The 25312-nt window shown below is 41.8% G+C and overlaps 1 protein-coding gene across 5 annotated transcripts in view; it reads right to left on the bottom strand.

Annotated features, from left to right (window-relative positions):
- Nucleotides 1-7321: 7321 nt before the first annotated feature.
- The window catches only part of brat (tripartite motif-containing protein brain tumor), a 155915-nt gene continuing 137924 nt past the window's right edge, over nucleotides 7322-25312 (bottom strand). For all 5 annotated transcript variants that reach the window (XM_076368282.1, XM_076368280.1, XM_031992788.2 and 2 more), the window contains one exon: nucleotides 7322-18148. In XM_076368282.1, coding sequence (XP_076224397.1) covers nucleotides 15739-18129 — 2391 coding nt within the window. In that variant the 5' untranslated portion in view covers nucleotides 18130-18148 and the 3' untranslated portion in view covers nucleotides 7322-15738. The remainder of the gene's footprint in view (nucleotides 18149-25312) is intronic.

Below are 25312 nucleotides of genomic sequence, written 5' to 3'. Positions count from 1 at the left end.
AAAATACAAGAATAATTTTCTAGCTCGATACTTTTAGTTCATTTTTTTTTGTTTGTTTGTTTGTTTGTTTATTTGTTTGTTAGTTTGTTTGTTTGCTTATTTGTTTCGTTTGATATTTCTAGATATTAAAAAATATTTCCTTCAAAGTTTCAAAATCGTGGGACCGGTCCTCACAGGACCGGGGACTAGGTATCCTGATGTAAAATCGTAAAATGACAGTTCAGCAGTCGTCGAAAATAAGGGGGAGCGAAACACGCTCTCGTTTATGGTCGGAAAGCTTTCTCTTCTAAATTCTAGAAACGAGCGGATCGAGGGGATTACGACTTACAATATTATCGTTTCACCGATTGACCGCGCGCCTTTCCCCGTTCGGCAACCGGGAGGAGCTTTTGCCTCGCCGGCACGGCGAACGGTGCAAAAGAAACATCGTCCGCGACCAAGGAGAAGACGAAATTCCGCCTGAACGAGGGACCCGATTAATTTCCATGTAGCCGTCCGTTCAGCAGTATAATAATCTTACTGTACATCTTTGATCGAAGCGATTGAAAAGTGTGTAACAAGGTTTTATTTTGGTCCAGCCTCGTCCTCGTGTTTCGCGTCGCCTCCATACTGCGCCGTTACTTTTCAAAAATCGTAACCGTTGGAGAATCACTAGCATCGTTCTTCGTCGACAAATTCGTCGAGCGATTTCTGAGCTCGCGATCAACGGAGACGTATATTTTCGTTCACGAATCGATGGAACTCGAGAGATCGGTGAATCGACTTGCCGAACTTCCCGCCAATTCCGCCATTTTGTCGATGCCCGACGCCATGTTCTCCGAGGCTGACGGTTGGCTTTTAAAATCGTAACCAGTAGAGAATCATTAGCAACGTTCTTCGTCGACGAATTCGTCGAGCGTTTTCTAAGCTCGCAGTTAACAGAAACGTATATTTTCGTTTACAAATCAATGGAGATTGAGAGATTAGTTAATCGGACCAATTCGCGTCAATTCCACCATTTCGTCGAAGTCCAACGCCATGTTCTCCGAGGTTCTCGCGCGGTTTCCAAACCTGTCGGCGTGCAGCGAAACTGTCTCGGACGAGGAAAGATGAAATCGAAAGATGGATATTGTACCGCGAAACTGCGGCCAAACCCGCGCCCCCCCAACACGGAGCCGTGTCGTTGCGGTCGGCCATATTTTCGGCGCGCAACTTTTCAAGCCTAACATCAAACGACTCGGCATACTTGATATATATATTTTTCTGTGCCTCGACACCGTGCTCGGACGTTATTCTCAACGTCCAAATCTCAACGACCGACGTAACCATATATTATTTAAAGCGCCCCATACAAAAAAATGGACCGGCATTTTGTTAACTTTTCCTTCTCCCACCGATACTCGAAGTTTCTCAACATTTTCTCCGCCCGTGCTTCGGTATACAACCTTTCCTCCTCTTCTTCTTCTTCTTCCTCTCACTTCTCTCATCGTCGACCGATGATGACTCGTGTCACGCGTAGGTACTTTATACACCGCCGTTAGCAATCGTTAATCATGAGAATTATAATAATCATAATAATCGTTAATCATAATTCGCAATGATATACGTGTACAATAATAATTAATACGTGTATACCGCTTACGGCCTAAGTGACCGATCGATCGTCGCCAATACGGGAAACGGGCGCTGACCGATCGGTTCTGGTTCATTTTGTTTTTTTTCTTTTAATCGTTAGTTCGTTTACAATCGTGTAATATTTTCACCAGTGTTAAAACGTCGTCTCGCCGACTATAATACGATAACTAGGCATGCAACAATGTCTTGAGTAATTACGTTTTTCTTCATTTTTTTTTTGTTCCGAGTTAAAAATAGTGCTCTCAATCGTACTACCTGGCATTTCTTTGGCATTCTCTCTCACCCACGCCCGTAAAACGCATCCGCGTTGTCTGTCGCGCGTATACACACACATACATGCACGCAAAACTTTCTCGCTCGCTCGCTCGCTCGCGCGTCCCTTTCGCGTCATCTCACTTTAGTCGTCTCTCTGTATTTTCGTTTCATCATCATAATCATCATCCTTTTTTTTCCTTCCTTTCTTTCTTCCTCATCTCATAAAGTAACATTAGTTGGGCCCGGGGAGAGTTTAACTTCATTTTTTTTTGTTCTCGTTTGTTTTCTCTCTTGATTACGCACAGAGTCGTCGCGCGCCGCTAATACCATTCTCGAGTGAATTGTCTCGGCTCTTTGCAGCGGCCATGTTCGCGGCGTGGCCGTTTCTGTCCACTTTTCCGTTTCCCCTCGGTATGGACGCGATCGCAAGGAATCGAATTAAACGACGACCATCTCGAATCGTATCACGTTTTCACGACATTCTCGCGTTTTTCGAGACATTGGATGGGAACAACTTTGTTTCTCGTTCACCCACTCCTTTCTGCTTTGTTGTTCTTGTCTCTTTTCTTTATACGTTCTCTTTTATTCTCTCTTTCTCCTCCTCTCTCCCTCTCTCTCTTTCTTTCTCTCTCTCTCTCTCTCTTTCTCTCTCTTCCTCTGTTGTTACATTTTCGATTTTGAGCGTTGCATGCGTCTTAGACGGTGCTCGACGTGTTCGTCACAAATACGCACACTCCGAACGTACAAAAATATATTATGCGACATCTATAATCCGCTATAGGTTTCTAAAAACACGTTTCCTACATCCTCGTTTTTCCTCTCTTTCTCTGTTTCTCGCTCGCTCGTTATTAATAATTTACCAATCGACATCGCCGAGCATCGAAGAAGAATCATGCGAACCGCTTACTGTCTTTGACCTTTTGATTCTACGTTCCACCCCCTTTCTGCTGTCCTGTGGAAGTTCGAGGAGCGACTGCCCTCTTTCTCTTTCGCTGATGGACACCTAAGTCGGTCAGTTTTTGATTTTTAGACCGACTTGATTTTGAACTCGGTTTTTCCTATACTTTTGTCCGTTTCGAACACTTAACTCTTCGATTCGTTCTTTCTTTGCGCACTCGAACGAGCACGAAAGCAAGAAAGGATTAAATATGCGAGTTAATTATTCGAAAAGGAAAGTTGTATGTAAATAATTCAAAGTCAAACGTTTTAATAGACGACGAGATGTCGAAAGTTCCTTCGATTCCAATTTTTCTAAATATATCTGCGATGGTATTTCTCAGAGACGAATCAATCTTCTCTTAGGTTCAATACAGACAACTGCTGGCTTAAGTTAATTGGTATGGGTTGAGAAATCAGATGAAGCCTCTGGAAATCTGGATCAAAATAGACCCAGACACCACTGTTCAATAATATTACATAATATTACATAATATTTCATTTATAATCGAAGATTCTAGGTACTCGTCATAGATTAATGATCAAGTATAAGTAAACGACAAGTATTGGTCTTGTTTGATATGATTATGTAATCCTTTCGCTGAGAAATTGCTCCTTGAATAGAAACATATGCACGCTGCTGCCAAACAGTATTCGATCAAGTCACGAAGTTAACAAGGAAGAAAACTATTATTTTCAACTGCAGATATTCATATAAATTCTCATTTCTGTGCACTCGTTTGAAAAAAGTGAAATAAAGTGAGTAATATTTCTGATATTGATTAAGTCGACTGAAATTTACTAATACTAATTTATTAATACTAAATATTCCAAATCTTCTTTTGCAATTATTGAAAAAATGACAGATATTCCTAGGAGAAATTACGAAAAAATTTGATTTAACAATACGCAAACTGAATTGTAAACCAATTAAAGTCTTAATAGATGCACTCTTGAGCTTTCTCTAGAAGAATTTCAAAAGGTCAATTTAACTGCTCGGTGGTTTTAGTGTTACACGCTGTTCAATTGATATTTCAAAATTTTTATGAGCAGAAATGCAAAGACAATGAGTTTAAAGATCTCTGTACGAATTTACTTTCTTCAAAATGAAATGACAAAATTAAGTCGACTTTTATTGAGGGTCTTATCCAGTGAAAAGGGAGAACTTCGATGAAGTTCCATCGATGTTGTAGAACATGGAATTTCATGTTCATTGAACACGGGAGCGTATTAATGCGTCGCGAATCCATAAAATCCGGAGTCTAACAACAATGCGGTGTCGAAACAAAAGAGATCTCCGTACCAATCGTAGCCAAGAGTCCAATGAAAGACATTCGCGCGATTGGTTCTGGAAATGCGTTCAATTCTTCCAAATATCCCAATTATCAGCGATCGACGTGCAAACATGGCGTCGCCGCGAACCATTTCCGGTTGGAGTACGCTGCAGCGAAAGGGTTAACAATAGCTGTCGAATCGATTTCATAATTCAGCGTTTCGATGAGCAGAGATTCGATTATAATTAATATCGGACTTATTGTTCCTTTTTTTCGTGTTGTGGATATTCAATGATGTCCATAACTATTTCAATTATGAATCGAAATTCTTTTTAATTCGTGTCCAAACACGATGGCGTTTGGATCTATTACGATCTGATAGCTTCATCTAACTTCTAATTAACACTTTGCCTACTGTGGTGGTTACTTAATACTTTCGAGATTTGATATTGAATTTAAGAAATGTGAATGTCATTGAATGTTTAGATTAGTCGAATGGAAATATTGTTTTTGCTGTTGCAGTGAATGAATATATATATATAATGAAAGTACAGTATTTTTCCTATTCAGATATTACGAATAGTTAGAAAATCGATGATTGGCAGCTACGGTTCCTTTAATTCGAGATACGTCCATTATTTTTCTGGAAGAACGATTTTGACAAAATTTTATTGAAACACATTTTCTACCTTGTTCTCTTAACGTTGCTTTAAAATGATTTTTATTTTCCTTTCTTAAAGATGAAGTAAAGATAACAGCAGAATTTAATTTACACATTTCATTTAGAATGTGAGACATGGAAGAATAAAGTTGTTTCGAAAAAGGACTACAAACAATTAGCTTAGCAACTATTTCAGTAGCAATGGAAACTCCAATCTAGAATCATCAATACACTTGGCTAATATAATCCACATACTTAGTTTCCGTTAGGATTATTATTAGAAAGAAGATTGTTAGGTTTCTTTTTTCATGTGGCACAAAATAGAAGAGCCTATTAATAAGTTTCTGGTAGGTGAACTGCTAAGTTGTTGTCTGTTTCTTGAAAGAAGAGACTTGGCGTACACCGTTGATAATAACAGCTGCCCTACCTGCCATAACCATTGCTATTACGGTTTAATATTTCTTGGCAGACCAAGGAGTATCTAAGCGATTAGCTTACATTTCTATTTAAGAAGTAAGATAATCACTAAAAATTTGCAACGTTACTTTATAACCATCAAGACTATAGATTCTATACACTCGTAGTTTGTTATATGGTTACATAAAACAAAACAAAATAAATTTATTGAAATTTGAGATATTGTGATAGTAAAATCTATGATAGAAGTTTCTATTCAGCGTTCCAATCTTTTTGTCAACTGATTTACAAAAATTTGTATTTGTATAAAAATCTACAGTTTAATAATCAATTCTTTGGGCTATGACATTGAAATTCCATATACTTTTTTAGTCAAACACATAAAGAATATTTTTTTTTTAATATTTTTTTGGTTAAATGGATTATACAAATTTTTCGATAGGACTTACCCTTCATAGTTCTATTAAGGGAATCGACGCGGCTCAGAGAAATACTTTTGAATATCTATTTAGAAGAATTGATAAATGAGGATCAACAGTGTCATTCATAATTATTCGAATGATAGAAATTTCATACTTTACGTCGCTTTTGAAAAGTAAACATAAATGTACTATATTATTGTTAGCAGAAATGTTAACAAAATTTATTTAATGAAACGATTAATATTTCCTTTACTTTACAGTGGTTGCAATTGTATTTTAAATTTCATGGAAATAAGACAGATGAAAGAAAATATAAAATATAGAGAATAAAGTGACGACAAAAGTGTTATCTAAATTGGTTTACCAAATGCCAAATATTATTTGACCTTTAAAAGTTCTCACGAGGAGGAAACATGAATGCAATCATTTTTATGACAATAAATAATAATCTAACTGCTTATTAAGAAATTAATGTTAATAATTGACACAATTTTTATTAATAATAAAATAAAATGAAGGGGAGTTTTTATTTTTTAATGTGAAATCCTCTTTTCGAAGGTTTAAAATCATTCGAATAATTTTGAATGTCCTTGAAATTGTCGAAAACGTCCATCTTCCGAGGATTAGTGTCGCGACACTAAGTTAACACATTCGAGACGAGCACATAGTCTTACGTTACTTTTAATTTTTCTTGCAAGCATGTCATCCTCAAATTTTAACAAAAGAGTTTGTCACTTGATCTTCTGTCATTCCAAAATCTGCACTTCTATTCAATAAATACAGAATACAATATTTTTAATATTAATACAATTACAGTCTCGAATGTGTTAACACATTATGGACCACATATTATTGCCAGCCATGTCCACTAATTACCCATTCCTTTCCTTCAAATATGTTAAAGTTACCCATACCTTGCATAAAGCTAAAAGTCATTGTCACGTTAAATATGTAATTGTAAGGAACGTTTCAAAATGTCCTGGATGTTCAAACTATGTATTCCCTAGAAAATATTGTTTCAGCGACTAAATTGTAAAGACGAGATACCCCGTCATCTGTCCTGTTAAAGACACACAGAAATCGGTTGCAATGGCTGTTCCGATGGCAAAAGGGTCTCGATAGCAACACGGAATCGTGTTCCAGTCTCGTGTTCCCCAGTTCAGTGGGCTCGACGTTGTTCTCTCGATCGCGGTGAGAGCCTCGTCCTTCTTCCCTTGAGAGGGTCTGACCAACGGTAACCAAGCATGAAACGAGGCGGACTGTGAGAGCCCGCCGATCCATCCGTTTCAAGTACCGGAAGGTTTCAGCTATTGCTGTATGCATCGTGTCCCCTTCGTTATTCTCACGGTCACGGTGTTCTTTGGTGCTTTCGATATTATCCGCGTGTCACCTTTACCGAAATATCTGGTCGTTAACCAAGTCCTCAGGATTGATCTTTTCCACGCGGCAGATGAAAGAGGGCGTGGTTTATAATTTGCTGGAGTCTGATCATCAATTAACTCTTTGCACTCGAAAGGCGGCTCTCGGTGACTTGATTGAACACAACGAAATGAGGAAATTAAATATGCAACATTGAATTTGGAATAAGGTAACACATGAAATATAGAAATGAAACAATTACGTTGTTTAACACGTTGAATTACTATGGTTCACTGGATTAAACGATGCTTATTTGAAAACATTTCTGTATTATAAATAATGCTACCTAAGGTAGTGACATTCAGTTAGATGATCGTGGAATAATAATAATGGAATTCAATCAATGATTTAGTATATTTTTTCTATTTTGGGTATTTTGTTCTTTGAAATCGTGCGGCATACAACGTGTTAATTTATGCAAGATGATTCTTTATACAAGTTCGAAACAGTATTGACAATGCTGCGTCAGAAAGTAATGAGTGTTTATAATGAGAAATACTGTCGAGTGCAAAAGGTTGACACATTTGACACTGTAGTTTAAGGTTGATTAAACTTAATAAAGAATTAATGGAACATTAATATACTTTTCAACCATACTTGCCACCTGTTCCTTTGAATGCAACGCTATCTGAAACGTCTCAAAAATCTTGGGGCGAGAAATTGAGCGTTCAACGTTATTTTCTAGAAATGTCCCATTATCCCGCGAAATTCGAGTTTTGTCGAGAAAGTGGCAGAAGATAAGCGAAGTTGCAATATTTCGATGGCGTTATTTTCAGAAATTCTTTGAAACACAATCCGAGGAGCTTGGTTAACAACTGTACGCAACCTCCACACGTATATTTTCCGACGAAGTTTGGTGGGTTTGGGACGTTCATGTTGCGGCAGGGAAAGATAAAGGAAATATAAAAATAGGAAGAAACTAACAACTGGACTAGAAACTTGTACTTTGGAACGAAGACGCACTTCAAGAAGCAGGTCTATGTATTCTATTGCTAGACTACGGTCGTTTATGCGTTCGTAGCGAAACTGCAATGTGCACAATACAACAGATAAAATAAAAACTTTGGATGTATGCAGCAAAGTTTCTACCTTATTTGACATCGTACAATTCGAGCGTCCGATCGACTGCGTAGAAAACTCTTCGTGGATTTTAATGAAATTTACTTGACTGAATATTTCGTTATAAATGCAACGCGTCACTCGAATTGTCGAAATGTTTCAAAAATATTGCGTAGCTGACGTCGCTCTAAATCTTTTATTATCCTTTTTGTGCGCACAGAGAAACAACGTAATTCCTAGAATAGTAACAAGAGCCGGAAAATCGTGGCGGAATGTATCCCGACGGAAAATATACTTTATTGTGCCTGTAATCCAGCGAAACAAAGCTTTGAGATACGCAATATTATTTGGAGCATCGTGACAATACCACTACTAGAAAAAATAAATATCTGTTTTATAATATTTCCGTGTCTACGGTTTGAAAACGTGAGCTTGTATATAAACATCCGCAGCCTAGCTATTAATTATCAAGCTACAGCGGCGTGCAAAAGTATCGGGCAACATCCTTTTGTTGTTTTTTAATGGAGCGCCGCGCATCGCGTATTGTCTCTGTAAATAATTGGCACACTTTCGACAATAAAATACAAGGGAATTACGAAGCAATGGAAAAATAAACTCTACGAAATTTCAAAAACTTCAAAAAGAAAATTCATGCACTAACGTTTACGCTGTCATTCAACTGGCATACAACAGATTATTTACAACAAATGAAAAGTGTATGAATTATTTACGAACACTCAATACAAGGATACTGAATTCCGGATCGTGAGCCGATCACGCAAACCTATTGAAATGTATCGCATGAAACTATTGCGCTCGGATACTTTTGCAAACCATATATAATAAATAAAAAGAAAAAACACAGCAATACCTAACACTAAAATGGAATGTACGGTTTTGGATCAAGGAATGTTTGATAGTCGTAAATATAGTTGTCTGGATGAAAAAGAGGAGGAATACTCGTGTTTTGTAAAATGAAATAAAGGAATAAAATGAATATTTAGGTGTTGCCTCCGGTTTCGATGGATAATCGCAATTCGTATTTAAACCGCCGTGTTGATTGGGCAACGGGAAAGTTCGGATTCAAACTGAAATAGCCCAAAAAGCAAATTTCATTAGATTCAGAACAGTTAGAAGGAAAAATAAATTTATCCGGTGGCACAGTTTAAATCGCGTTAACTAAAATTAAGACGAGTATTTTCTGATAAATTCCATCGCAGTTGGCGCTGGCGGTACAAATGCCACGAGAAATCGTTATTAAAAAGAGGACATTTCATTTCAACAATAATATCAATTACATCGACCAGCGCGTGTTCGAGCGTACCGTTGGAAATCAATGAAAATATTCCTTTATAAATATTCAGTGTTCGGAGAAAAATTCATATTCCACGGCGAAGGTATACGGGGAAGGTAGCACGGAGAGGTCCTCGAGGTTTCCCTCGACTTTGAGGCGCGGGGAACTCGGGTGGGGTTGACGGGCTGGGAGCAGCGTGTAGCAGAGTGTGAGCGAAGAGAAAAAAATAAAATAAAGTAAGACCAAAACCAACCGGTGTCGTGTAATGTGAACTGAAAATATTATTAAAAAGCATTTTACAACAAAAAATAACTAAAAAACAAACAAAAATACGATTTACATTTAAATTAAGAACAATCGGGTTGTATCGTCTAAAAATAATAACATAACAAACCAGTACAAAAAAAAGGAGAGAGAGTCGCAAATGTTCGTTTCATTCTTGTGCTTTTGCTTGTTTGCTTGCTTGCTTGCTTGCTTGCTTACTAGCTTGCTTTGCGTTCTATCCGTGGTATCCGGACGCGCGCATACAGTGAACGCACAGTGACACACACACGCACACACATGTACACACATCGTTTCTTACTTTGGGAATAATGCATATCAAAGTTAGCGCTGTTCTTGTCTATTTCTCGTTTTTTGTTGCCTGTTCCGGTGTTGTTCTTTTTGTTCGTGCATGCACCGTTCGCGGCGGGGAACGGCCGTTGGAAGAGTGGAAGAGAAACAAAAAAAAAGAAGAAGAAGAAGAAGAAGAAGAAAATAAAGAGACAGAAAAAGAAAATAGAAAACAAGAAAAAAAAAGTATAAAAAGAATAAAGAAAAAGAGAGAAATATTCGATACGTGGTAGTGACGTGGCTAGCTGGCAAGACGGGCGGTCGCGGGGCGGCTGACCCCGGTTTCCGCCGTTCGATCGACTGTGCTTTTCATTTTCTCGTTGTTGCTTGTCTTCCGGTGGATAAGAACCGGCCGGTCGATAGATACCGGGCCGGTGAACGATAATAATATTAATTACGATAACTACTAGTTAATAAAGTAATGATAATGATACAAGAGTAAATTAATTAGCGATAATAAACTACAGAATCAACACAGGCGTACGCGATTTAAATACTAATGGACAGACGCGACGTGGTGCGATCTTGGAAATGGAATTAAACGAATTCGAAATTCATACGTGTCCGTAACCGGAGAGGAGAGGGCTCGACTCGTTCGCGGTGGCTCGTTTCGCCCTTGTAGCCGCGAGAATAACCAAGAAAGGAGAGAAAACGAAAACGAGAGAAGGAGGCCTCGAGCCCCTTCGGCGAGCACGAAGAAAAACGGTGCCGATGTTCCGCCACTTAATTGGATATCCGACCGGGAGGAAACTTTTTCTATGAGGAACTAAAAAGTATCGGGAAACGTCGCTACGTGAAGTTTCAACGCGTTCAATTAACCCCCGCGATCCCTTTCCTCTTTCGATTCTCGCTTATACGTCTATATTTGATTAGAAACATTCTTTTTGCGAAGAAATATAAGAAGAAAAAAAAAAGGGCGAACGAGCAGGATAGATCCTGTCGCGATGATTCGCTGAGAAAACTTTTCCGATGACTCAACCGATCGAGCGCGCGAACGACAACGTGATCGGTAAAGAAGAGCAAGAACCTTTCGAGCCGAGTGCAGTCGGTTAGGCGACAGAGGAACAAAATGGCGGCGACGAATTCCCGAGGATCTTCGGTTCCGGTCTCCCAGTCTGTTTCCCCCCTTTCACGCTCGTGTTCCTTTGCCCATCGCGTGGGCGTGTCACGCGACTGTCGGCGAACGAAGCCTCTAACGAACATTAAAAATTATTTCACAGCGCAAACAATATATACGACTAACGATTATTCTCTCCGTTATTTACCGTAATTAATTAGTTGCAGCACCACGTGTCTGCGAGTCTTTTGTTTCTTCCCCCCTGAATGAACTTCAAATCCGATTGCTGATGTTTTCGTCGCCAAGCTCCCGTGATTCGTCGTTTCCGTAAATGCAATTTGGTTTGGCACGCGTTCTCGTCCCCTCGTCAATTCTCACAATCTCTTCGAAACGCTGATCGTTGAATTCCAACTCGACGCCGGCCTCGGTTAACCCCCTGCCTCAAAATGCCGAAAGAAACTCTGCACGAAAATGACCAAACAGATCTGATAAACACGAATATCGTTGATTTTCGGTTTACAATTGGGACGCGACGTTATTCGTCAGCGTCGATATTTGATGTTCGAATTAAATGTACAATACGGGGGTCCGTTTCTCGGCCAACAAATTCTATGTTACAAAACAATCGATGATGGGGCAAGAGGTTAAGGAAGAAACTCGTCGTTCACGATCGGCGAATCCTTCGAGGCTCGAGTTAACGAAGATTCAACCATCGACTCAATGACCATCGAGATCACGCGGCGGCTCGACGCCCGGAAATTCTGGACCGGCTGCGAAGGCTTTCCGGAACTTCCGGGTAGCCCCGAAATCGGAGGGACGCGACACGAATTCGGCTCGAACGAAATTTCTTCCGGTTTTCCCGATCGACTGGGAAGATCCTCAAAATTCGTGGCTGTGTCGCCTGTTCGACGGTCGAGCAACATTTATTTTCTTTTCATTTTTCACGTGCCAGCTAGCCCATTCGCTGCGAACACCCGAGAACGGCGCGTCGCATGTGAAAAAAAGATTAGATTCCCGGTAATCATTGCATCAAGAGATATGCTTGGAAAATCGTCAACACTGTATTGGCGCCTCGGGCAGATCGAGGCATTTAAATAATGAATAGATAAAAATAAAAAAGATCGTAATAATACAATAATAATACATACATACATACAATAATAATAATATTAATAATAATGATAATAATAATAATAATAATAATAATGATAATAATAATAATAAAAATAATAATAATAATAATAATAATAATAATAATATTGTAATAGTAAACATGCATGAGGTCGCGTCATGGAGCCCCGGTCAGGCTCATGTTATCGTCGACTCATCCAACAAAATATATTAATACTATATATCGAAAGTCAGAAGAACACTAGGCGCAAATTAAAAAAAAAAACCTCGTTCTCTTTTACTGGTCATACTGCGTAGGAGAGAAGAAAGGTGTGTTCATCGTTTCGTCGGTGTGGTTTTTCTGTTGCTTTCTTTTATCTCGGTTGCATTCGTTCTTTTTCTCGTTCTCGTTCTGGATTTCACGGGACATAGAGTATGTGGCTGACGGTGGTGGTTGGTGGTGGTGGCGTGTGATCGGGGAAAAAAGAGGCACGGTGACACGACGACAGGGGCGACGGTCGATCGTTTCACGCGCGCGGGGGAGGCGCGTCTGTTGTGTCGGAACGGGATCGAGGAAGACCCGAGCGGTAGAGCGCAACGGAAACACGTCGGCGGAGGAAAGAAGAAACAAAAAAGAAAAAAAAATAGAAAACAAGGAAGATGCAAGTGGAAAGCCGAAACGGACAGGTCCAATGAACGGTCATCGATATTCCCCACGTCGTTTGCTAAAAGAAACGATAAAGGCTGATAATGGGGTGGAGACAGACAGGCAGACAGAGAAAAAAAACTCACTACGACTACTCACTACGTTAACACCACTACAAATTAAAAAAAAAAGGGAAATAGTAATCGAAGAAAGGGTGAAGTCAGATCGAATGAAGATCGGGGGTGGGTTGGGGCTGGATATGTTAAAGGGTAATGGGGGGAAGGTGATTCTCCTCTTGAGAAGAGATAGCCGTCTTTTCGACCGAGTTACCGTGAGTTATCGTGAGAGTACGCGACTCGATCCCTCAAAAGATCGAGAATTGTGCGTCGTTTGGTCGCCCCCCTCCCCTCCCTCGGCTCGAAAATCGAAAGGGGATAGAGAAACAGTCGTCGTTCCTCGCACGACGTTTCCCCGCGATTTTTATATGGCTCTTTTTTTCTTCTCCTTCTTCCTCTCGTGTGAACTCTTCCTGAAGAGTTCTTCCGTCCTCGTCCACGGCAGATTGCGACCCCGTTGCCGATCGTCGAGAAAATATAAAAAAAAGAAGATACAAATTCGCTCGGGCAAACGAAGTGTCCGCGAAAGCGCTCGTGAACGCTCCGGAACGAAACGAGACTTGGCAAAGAAGAAAAAGAAATCGGGGAACGGGCAGACTGGGCAGAAAACTAAGTAAAAAATTGTCACGAGGAGGGTCCTGGACTCTCGTCGTTGTCATGTTTTAAACGCAACACGAAGTGAATCTCCGTCGGAGCTGTCGTCGGTTCGTACAAAATTGAAAACTTAGGATGAAATTAAAGAAAAATTCACGCGTGCGCGCGCGAGTATCCATAACATTGTAAAAGAACTTGGTTCGCTTAATAAACTAACAAAAAGAAAAAAAAAGAAGAAAAAAGAACGAGAAAACGTCGTGCGAGGTTGGATAAGGGTTTCAGGGGGATGGACGGTGATCCACACCCCCTGGTCGCTAAATCCTTTCGAGCTTCCGGGACAACAGGTCGCGCGATGGCAGCGGGACGTTTCTAACGATCGATGCGCGTCGATATCGTCCTCCGTCCGTCCGATCCCAAGGGCGTAGACGTCGATCGACCGCTGTTGCGCTTTCGTATTGAAGAAACGCGAGAGAAGAATAGTAAGAGAGAAAAAGAGAGAGCAGGGGAAGCAAAAAGTAAGGAAACCATAGAGAAAGGGTCAGAGAGAAAGATAGATATAGAGAGAAAGAAAGAAAGCTCTCGCGTGAAAGCGACGAAAATTCTCTTGAGAACGAGCGACAAACGCGACGCACGGTCGCTAATCTCCGAGCGTCGAAGTTCGGAGCTAGAACGCCTGATCGACTCGTTCGTCGAGCACGATCGCAAACGACAGAGTTTCAAAGTCCCGCAAACCGAACCGGAAGAACCGTAATACGGACGGGTAACGTCTGCGTTCGTCTTTCGTTTTCATTCATGTATGTTTCTTCCTTTTGCAAAACCCAGAGAAAACATGGGTGAAAACGTGATACGTTGGAGGATGCTTCCTGGAGGAAAGAACGTTCCTCGCGGCTTTCGATCGAGAGGATTGGACAAAGAAGGAGAGACAGGCCCAGGGATCAAAGGGGTTGGGAGCTTTAGGGGGTGGGTGACAGAGAGAAAAAGGAAACAGGACAGAGTCGATATGGAAGAGGGGAAAATAGTAATTAGGTGATTAGAAAGGGTTGACGGGGTGGGGGTTGCATCATTTGTAGGGATAGGGGTAGGCCAAGGGCGGGGAGAGACAGGGTTACAGTGACTAGCGGCGGCGAGCTCTACAACTAAACAACAACAACAGTATTTTCAGTTATAACAACATTAACAAGTAAGTTTTTTTTCCGCGTATATGCGCTTACACGTCTCGTGTGTCTTTTCGTGGTTCGCGGGTGCGCGCGCGCGCACGCACGCGCACGCGGCGAGAGCGGGCCGCTCCGAAGCAGCGTCGCCAGGCGGTTCGTTTTTGTTCTCTTATTCCGTTTTTTCTCGTTAGTTTCTCTTTTTCTTCTCTTTTCATCATCATCATAATCATCATCATAATCATCATAATGAGCATCATCATGACCATCATCATCATTAATCATCATCATCATCATCATCCTCCTCGGTTTTCCATTTTCTTTTCGTACGAGCGTTTCGCACGCGTGAGCACGTCAACGTGTGCTTCAAAGAGCGTCATCGGTGCGCCTGCAAGCGGCCACGCGAGCGTCTCCCGGTTTCCCTTTCCGTTCGATCGATCCGAACACTATTAAGGATCGGATCTACGCGTGTCCTAGTCTCGAGAAGATTCACCAAGGTTCTCCGGTGGTAGACACGCGGCCCGCGTGAACACGCGCTGGGTAGACTCGGCGAGGAACGCTAACAGCGTTTCCGTGTTCATTCAGAAATCAACAGATTTCTTTCTCTCTGTTTCACACATGCGCGTCCACACTTTCTCCATGCGTTTCCGTCTCTCTCGCACGTCTACGTCGCGTGTGCCCGACGCTAGCCGACGAGTCCACCAGGCTCGAGCTTGGTCCGGTCACCTTGAATTCCATCGACAGCTCGATCAGCGCACGGATCGCTCGCGTGCGCTTGCCCTTTGGCTTCTCTCGCGATCGGCGTCTCGTAAACGGGAGTGAGGTGGGTCGAGCGGGCGAAGGTGGATAGGCGAAGTGAGCACGAGCAGTGGTATGTAAGTAGGTGGACGAAGAAGAAGATAGGCAAGTGTCGTAAGTAAAAAAAAAAGAGGAAAAAAAGTCTATATATATATACGTATATAATAAAAGACCGATGAGATCCAGGCCCGGGTGCGCGCGGGCCGTCGAAAACAATCCCGGCGAGAATAATGGGGGGCAACGACCGACGGTCGATTGACCGGCGATCGACGATCATTGTCGGCGTCGCTGCGGCTCGCTGCTCTACATGCCGATCGGTGGTACTTGTACGTAACGATAAATGTAGAGCCGGTAATCCTTGCTGGCCAACACGACCGATCCGTCGTCCATTAATGCGACATCGAAGCATTGAGCGTGTTTCACCTTGCTCTCGAGGGCGGACACCAGCTGGCCGTCCTGGGTGAAAATCGTCAGATTGAAGTTGTTGTGATTGTCCGCGATCAAGATCTCCCCTATCGCGTTGATCCCGACGCCGATTGGGTAGTTCGTGATCCCCTCTCCGCCGATTTGGCGCAGATACGCCCCGTCGTAATTGAACACCTTCACGCAGTGCGCCCGATTGTCGCTGATGAAGATCTCCTGTTTGTCGTTCACGACCACTCCGTTCGGGAACTCGAGATGCTTGGAGCAACCGAATTTCTGGAGCACATTGCCGGCCTGGTCGAAGATGATCACGCGCATCACCTTGCACTCGACCACCACGATCCGGCCCTTCGAGTCGACGGTGACGCCGCGCGGATGCTGCAGAATGTTCGCGCCGAACTTGCGCACGAACTGCCCGTACTGGTTGTAGATCTGTATCTGGTGAGTGGGCGAGCGTTCGGTCACGATTATGTCGCCGGACGTCTTCACCACCGCGACGCGGTTAGGGTACAGCAGCTGACCATCCCGTTTGCCGCACTCTCCGAACTGGAATTTGAACCTGCCCTCCTTATCGAAGATCTGGATGCGATGGTTGTTCGTGTCCGCGACGATGATGTCGTTCTGCGCGTTCACCGCGACGCCGGACGGCTCGGTGAACTGACCCTCCATCACGCCGAACTCTCCGAACTTGCAGTGGTAGATCATCTTCTGACGTTTGATCTGGGACTTCGGAGGGAAGATCGCCGCGGCGGACATCAACTTCGAGGTTAGATCTAGGACCGAGTCGCCGGATGCTGCATTCGCTGCTGCGGCCGCGGACGTTGGCATCGAGAAATGATCGTTCGTGGTTACTACCGGATAAGCGTCGTTGCCGCCGTTGCTCCACTTTTCGTATGGGTTCGCGTTGATCCCGTTCAGGTTCAGGTCGCTGATCGCCGTCGAGAACGGTCCCAGACTGTTCGCCGAGCTGAAACGTTTCGTGATCACGCTGCTGTTGGTGTCGAACGACGACGGCGAGGTGGATGAAGCACAGGTTGAGGTAGAAGGTATCAGGCCGTTGCTGTACGGTCTATCCAACAGGAGACCGCCCAAGGATCCAGTGCTGGGTCCGTTGCTGGAGTTACTGCCGTTGTTGCCGTTACTGGACAACGCGGTCGGTCGAGCGATAGGCGGTTGCTTGCCGATGGGCCCAGCGTTGCTCTCATTGTTACTGCGAACGTATCCGAACGTGTTCCGTACGCCCACTTGGATCGCCTGATAGTTACTGACGAACTCGAGATCGACCGTCTGACTGCCAATATCCGGCGTATAGTTCAACAGCAGCTGAAGCTTCGAATCTAGAAGCTTCTTGACCATCAGCACTTCGGTGACGGTAGTGTATTTGGTTAGACGTTCGACGAACTCGCAGGTCTGCAGGATCTTGTCCGCCATTTCGTTAGCCTTCTGCGTGAGCACACCGAGGGAGATCTGCTTGGTGGAGAACACCGATTCGAGCTCCTTCAGCAGCTCTTGCTTCCGTTCCTCGAGCATGGACCTGTAGAACTGGAAGGTGTCGTTGATCTCGTTCTGCGCTTTGTGGTACTGCACCTGCAGCCTTGCTGCTCCATGATCCGCTGCTTTCACCGCGGCCCTGACATCCGCTGCTTTAGCTCTGCACTCTTGCACCACTCTAGCCATCGCGTCTAGCTGTTGCGTGCCGACCTCGGAGATGTGCGCGCAGTCGTGCAAAGGAGCCGGATGATCGGTGATGGTGCACTCCTTGCACACCAGGGCGGTGCAGGTGCGGCAGAAGTACTTGAGAAGATCTTGCTTGTGACGTGGACAATAGGGCACCTTCTCGCCGTTCCCGTTCCCGCCGTTGATCACCAGGCTGTTCTTAGGCAGCTCGGTGCTCGCGGAGCTGGTCACCGTTTCCAGCTTCGAGTCGCCGAGGTTCAAGACTCGGTGACCCTCGAAACAGTGCATAAACTGATGCGCCATCACGCAGTTCGGGCAAAGGAAGTTCGCGCAGTCTATGCAACGAGCTACGGCGTCGGATTCGGTCGACTTGCAGCCGGTGCAGCGTACGCCGCCGGCGCCTCCCAATCGGCAACGCGGGCAGGGCGCCTCCCCAGGTTTCTGTGAGTCGAGGCAGAGATCGCAGCTGTCGACGTCGCAGATCGCCGAGTCGCTCGCAGGCGGAGAACTGCCGCTTACTGTAAGCGGTGACAGCGAGGCCAGGGACCCGATGGAATTCGCGCGCGATTCCAGCGAGAGTGTCGGCGAGGCCATCTTCAGTCAACCGGCATCCCTGTGGACAGAAAAATAACGGTCGTTTAAAAGGTTGTTCTCTTCGTCGTATTCACCTTCTTCTCTCTCTTTCTATCTTTTTGGATTTCATTGAACATTCCGTTCTACTTTTGTATTTATTTTAATATTCTTAAATAATATTTCACCCTTTTCATTCTTACGTCATGTTGCAGATGACAATACAAATTTGTTATACTTTATTTGTGGTACTTTAAAAAGTAGAACGTTTTAAAAGATTATAAAAATTAAATTTTATTATAATAACAATGAATAACATACATATAAGATGTTGATTTCTACCGCTGTAAAATACTTTAATTCAGTTCCCTAAGAATGTATACAAGTTCACACCCAACAACTGAAAATAAATCGAATGCGAGGGTTAAATTTCTTTTTTATGAGTATCAGAGGGCAGTTTCAACAAGAACATGAAAAATATAGATAGAAATACACATTTTCGAAGGTTCACAAAAACTAAAATTGATGACACATGCATTCGCTTTATCGTGGATTCCGTTATTATTTAGCAAATTTCATAAAACACAGAACAAACGGTTTCACTGAAGTTTCAGATAGTTCTCGCATTACTATCGCGATAATGAGACTTACAATAAAGGAAACTAATTTCAATTCAATCCCAGTTTCTCTAACCAAGTTTATCATTATTCGTATCTGCATAAAAATCCACGGTCTAAGCAGGGGCATTTCACAACGAGAATTAATTATCTCACGGAAGCGCTTACTTTGCCTAGTTCCTGCGGATTTTATGTATGCATGAAACAAACACTTTTTACTACAAAAAAATTATTAAATGAATTTACAATTTTAATTTTGTAGCGAAAATTTTTAATTAAGAGAAAAATTATGTAACACGGGAAACGTTATACGAGTTTCGTATAAATATGTTTTCTTTTATATGACAAAAAAAAAACGTGTACTTTATTTCATTTTAATACAACGAAAGTATCGAATTTTCTGCTTTACATGCACATACTAGGACATGTTATTTCATACGTACTATACACGTTGTATGAAAGAAAATTTTCATAATGTAACATAAAATATTCGCAATATATATTTCTTTTTTAAATATTCAAGCTGTACAATTTTTTATACGTTGAACGTTATTGTATGCATATATTACGAGAAGGAGGTAAGCCAGTAAAGAATTGCGCAGTATTATAATAAAAGAATGCATTCAGGTTTTAAGAGGAACATGGCGGGTTTCATAATAAGGCATAGCGAAGCGGATTTAACCTCTTGCCTTGTAATATCGTGTCAGACTCGCGATGTGGATTTCAAATTGAATCTAATAAGGATACGAATATTACTCAATTCTCTTATATTGAAGCCAAATATTACTATTCTTTTATGAATATTTAACCTTTGAAGTAAAGGTTAAACAGGTAAATGTTATTTCACCGTGATCATAAAATTTCTTTTTCCTTGTAAAAAATTATTAACCATAAACGACGAGTACAATTTTAAAAGGAGCCATAAAGCAAAAGTTTAACGGGATAGATTATAAATTTTCAGAACGACAGTAATCATCTCTGTTATCACGTTAAACGTGTGCACCTCGAAGTACTCCTAATTGCAGAAAAGTATACGTTACCGGCAACAATTTTTTTCAAACCTTACACGCAATCAGAAAATTGAATTATATAATTATGTACAATCATATAACATAATTCATATGATATAAAATTTTCTATATTTGCTGTATTATATCCTTTAATTACGAACATTTACAATTTTAACCACTACAATTACATACAATCAATTAATTATATCAGATAATTATTAGCCTAGTGCTAATTTCAGTTCTCTCAATTGAATTCCACCAATTCTCAAAACATCAAATTGCACGGAAGCAAACTGCACAGAAAATTTTCAAACGAAGTGCAAAAATTGCACATAATGCACGAAATTAAAAAAAGAGAAACATCCGAAGCATCCTATTTCTTACAATTCTCACTATGAAGAACCATATTCCATCGATTCTGTTTCCCTAATAACATTCTCGAAAGCCTAATCACAATCCCCAAAAGACCCATGATCTAATCATCCCCACGCAACCTCGTTCGAGAATTATCTGCCGAAACAATCGGGAACAGAGCAAAACCGACGGTCAGAGCTAGCCATTCGACGACACCTCACCCACGACAATACAAGCCGGAAGTTGTTCTCGTCTCGGCGTTAGGTCGTCTTCACGAGGTTACTCCCACGTGACGCTCTGCCTTTCTCTCTTCTTCCCTCCCTCCCGCCACCCTCGCCGGTTGCGATCCGCGAACGACCGACGATGAAAGGATGTCGTCCCTCTAATTAGATCGGTCCGACCGAACGGTCGTGTTTCACCTGAGCGCTCGCAAGTCAGACAGACGGACACGAGGATAGCGTAGACGAGTGAAACGGAAGAAAAACAGTGTGGCAAGAGGAGGACAGGCGAGGGGAAATAAAAAAGAGACACGCTAGCGCGCGCGCAAACGTGAACACGGGGGGCCCCGGGTACACCTCTAAGTCCAAGGTCACGAATGCGAAGGTTATCGTACCTCTTCCACTTGGCACGAGTGAATTCATGGTGTTCCGCGCGCGCCGGCAGGCCGGCCGGCCGGCGACGCGTTCGCTTTTCCAGGGAACGACGAAGACGGGCTCGGTGATCGATGAAGGAAAGAGGAAGAGGGGAACGATGGATGGAAGGGAGGCCAGAGATGGAGTAGAGTGTATAGAGGCGGGTTGCCGTTGAAGACGGTCGTGGAAGGGGTTGGTGGAAGCGGGGGTGGAGGAGAAGCTTCGAGCCAGGAGGAAGGAAGAAGAGGAAAAAGAGAATAATCGAACGGGCAGAACAAAGACCGTCTCGCCGCTCCAGGAAATACTTCTGATGTCGGGTTAGCTACTCTTCTCCTCCGGTACGCGATGCCTTCGTGCAGGAATTTCGATCGGAGTACCGAGATAAAAGGTGAATGCTCCTGAGGGAAGCACCCGCGGACTCGAGGTCGCCGGAAAGCTACATTTAGCATAGCGAGCGTTGGAGGAACTCGCGTACCTCTATGGCGAGCGTGGACGACACGACACTGACACTGCGGCAAGTTCCGATTTTCTGGCAAACGATTATTCGGGATGACCGAATAACCGTTTGCACTTGAATAGCGACTCTCGGTCAGTTCGATAGAATGGGATTATAAGGTTTAATGTTTGATACTGAACTTCGCGTGGCCTTTTGATGCGGGAAATATTGGGATATAGATTTGTTGATTACTTTTGTGTGCGATATGTATTCATTAATATTGATGTGTTAATGATTAATAGATTGATTAATTTAGGTGGGATTTATGTTCCAGTTGGTTTTGATTAGTTTTGTGTGTCTTATTAGAATGTACTGAATATTTGTAGTGAGAAACGTAGGGAAGAGTTAATCCTTTGTTCTGTGATTTATTTTACAGCTGTTTGTTGGTAGTGTTTTAGAGGGAATGATTTATTAGGTGAGAGATGAATTCTGTGTTTGTTTTATATCTACATTTACTTTAATTACAAAGTATTGATCAAAGAGAAATAATATTTAATTTCTATTCAAATAAATACAATGTTGTTGCTTCGAATAAATAAACTGTTGTACTATACTACAATTGTGTACATGAATGACTGTTCTTCCTATGCGTTATGATTTCTGTGCGATAGCGAGTTATGTCACAAACTGTTTGTTAATTCTGGCACTTTTTGCTGTTTAACCATTCTAGAAATGACAACTTTCATGTAAAATTGCTATTTCAAAAAATAGACTTGATCGTTGTAAGTGCACACTGACTTTGAACGTGGTTGCAAAATCTTGTTATTTCCAATGGAACACTATTTTCTACGAGCCTCAATATCCCACAATGCTATTGTTGTAGCATATGCCCTTTTGCATTGGACCCTACAATTGGTTGATGAGCTTTCGATGCGCGTATTGGTACATAGAGCGTCGATTATCCGAAGATCGATTATTGGAAGGATCAATTAATTGAACGAAGGACGGGTCACGTATCTAATCAATGCAACAACGTTTAGATTTTGGGACGAGTGCTCTTGTTGCTTCGAATAATAGAGATATTGCTTGGAAGTTCGAAAATAAATTGGCGTTTAATGAATTCGATTCGAGTTAGAGAAATACAACTGGATTTAATGCATTCGATCGACGTTTTATCCCATGCACAAATTATGACAAGGATGATAATAATATGCGATAAAATGATATTTCACATTCGTTACTTACACACGAATAAAAATATAATATAACTTTAGGCGCATTAAATATGTTCCACACGACAACGTGTAGAAAATATTGTACGAGAATGCTCACCATCTTTGAAACTAGTTTTACATAAGGGGTACAACGGAAGTTTCGGTAAAGGTTACAATAGACTTCTATATTCGCTCTTCACATTGTCGGAGGGTTGGCATAAAACGAGTAGAGGGGTTGTATCTCGAGCACGCCGCTCATAAAATATACAAAATATATTTTTTATCTCGTATAGAACACTAAAAGAAATTAATAAAACACGCTGAAAAGAATATTTTATAAAATATATCTCAGCAAATTCGCGTTCACTTCAATTAACCCTTAACAGGGTACGTTTTTCTATTGTTAACCCGTAGAAAATTGTTAAAATAAAACGAAAGAATTATTTTCAGAAAATTCGATAAGATAATTTGCAAAATAAAGCAAGGAAAATATATTAGACAAAATGACATAACAATGAAATATCCAAATAGTTCTGTTTCTGTACGAAAATCAATTTGAAAATGTGCTCGTCGAACACTGGATCGTTAAAGATGAAAATTATTCATGTGACTGGTTATATCAATATTTCGGCCACGGGTGATCAACCAAATCAAATTACTACAACTCATCCAATTCAACAATGGCTGTTAAAAAGCATTTCTATATTAAAAATAGTAACCAAATTCCGCGAAATTCACAGAATAAAGTCCAATAATAACGAAATTCGTTTAAACAATCTCACGCCACATTTTTCCATTTCATGATCCTTCGCTCCATGAAATCGTGCGGCATTCAACGCGTCAATTAATAATCATTAATTAGCAATCCTCTACTATCCAACTAACGATTTTCGGGCAGTAAGCTAATATAGTTGTATAAGGTTAATTATAAACATAGCATTTTATTTGCGAATAACAACAATTCCTCAGGAATTTTTTGAATTCCTCTTGTATTTAAAGCGTGGTAGCATCGAGACAGGCGCCGATGAAAAAACTCCGCAGCACGGGTGCGACAGAGAGAGAGAGAGAGATGAAATGGCGTCGGGGGATGAGAGGTAGAGAGAGAGAGAAAGGGAAGGGAAGGGTAAAAGAGAGGGGTGCGAAGAAGGAGAAGCAAAGATAGAAGAGTGCGGTGCTGGAAGCAGGCAGGGTGCGTACACCCCGATCGATGAACGTCGTTCAGGGGTCACGTCTCCCACCCCCGTCCGCGCAGCCCCCTTTCCATGTCCGATTCCGTCCTCCACCCGCCAACGACCAGGACCCTGAAGTGTATCAACTCTCTAGTTCCCCGTCACGTTTCTCATCCACGGGCTGCCTACTCCAGAAGGAGGCGCGCGCGCACGCGCACACTCGCGAAAAAATATCGCCTGTAGCTCGTCGCCGGTTACGATCTACGACCTTGGGCAAGAAAGGTCTGAAATCAACCTCGTACCTGGGGGTGAGACTCTCCCCCGCCGAGTCGACGGTGACCAGTTTGACATCGTTCGAATTGTTACTGACGATTGTTCGTTGGAGGCTGCGAAATGTTTGGGAAGAGTTTTGAATACCGGGGTTTTACGGATTATGGATTTTAAATAATCATTAATTATGGACGGGGGATTATGAATTTCTAGTGTAATTATAAATTCCCGGAAAATATTAGTAATAAGAACATGGAAATTGTGAATTCCCGGGAAATATTATTAATAAGAGCATGGAAATTATGAATTCCCGGGAAATATTATTAATAAGAGTATGAGAATTGTAAATTCGCAGAAAATGGACTTGATGAGAGCATGGAAATTGTGAATTTCCAGGAAATACAAATAATGAGGCTAGAGAAATCATATAAATTCGTAGAAAATATGGTTAATAGGAATGTAGGGATTATTAGTTTTGCGTATGTAGTTGTTGGTTTGTTTTTTTTTTGTGGTGTAGTGGATATTATGATCTGTATTTTATGTGGATATGTAATACACATCAAAGTCAAAGTGAGAACTTCCTGCGTATTTTTTTGATATATGCAATGCGCCAATACAATTTTTGTACTCGCAGGAAGATTATTTTTGGAAAATACTTTCATGCGTTAATTATGTATCGATGATTGCTTTATCGACGCATAACGAGATTTCATATGAAATATTTGAGAAAATATTAATTCCGAGAATTCGGTTACTATATTCATTAGCACAGAATATAAATTGATTTCAATGAAATTGCGCGTGATATTTTACTCTCGTACCCATTATCCCAATAAAATTTTACGCGACACTGACGACAACATTTTATATTACGACCAATAAAACAAACGACGCTAATAAGACAGTAAAAACGAAAATTATTCACTTCGTTGAACCGCGCGTTCTTCATTTCGTTCAACAATTTCTTGCCACCCTCCACAATATTTATTTATAAAATCTATTCACATTTCACCATACGAGCGTCACACCGAAGAAAACAAAACACAACAGAATCGTCAGAACAACCCAACACTTACGATTTCCTTCTCAACTATGCTCATCACATCTATCTTAGTATCAGTAATTTGCAAAACCACAAGGAAACCTCCAATTCACTGAAACTGCATATTTACTCCGAAGATAAAACACCGATAACAACAAAACAGATCTCCACTTCCAAATGCAACGAACAACATCAATTCCTATTAATCTGACTTCGAAATTTCCAGCAGCCACACTCATCGTACAAGAGGATAAGAATCTGAAGAGTCTAAAACGTCGACCAATCGAAACTACTAGTTCACCAGCCCGTAGGGGATGAAGGCGCGAGTTCGCGTTCGCAAGTGTGTGCACACACGCGAGAGCAAGGGGGACGGAGTACCGCGCCGAGGAACGAACGGAAGGGTATGCAAACGAAGAAGTTCACGGCGAAACGAAGTTCCAGACCGATAGATCCGTGATTCTGG

Source organism: Nomia melanderi, chromosome 6 (genome assembly GCF_051020985.1).
Source record: "Nomia melanderi isolate GNS246 chromosome 6, iyNomMela1, whole genome shotgun sequence".
NCBI classification, from domain to species: domain Eukaryota; kingdom Metazoa; phylum Arthropoda; class Insecta; order Hymenoptera; family Halictidae; genus Nomia; species Nomia melanderi.
Note: the sequence above shows the minus strand (reverse complement) of the source record. Positions and strands in the feature narration are given on the sequence as shown.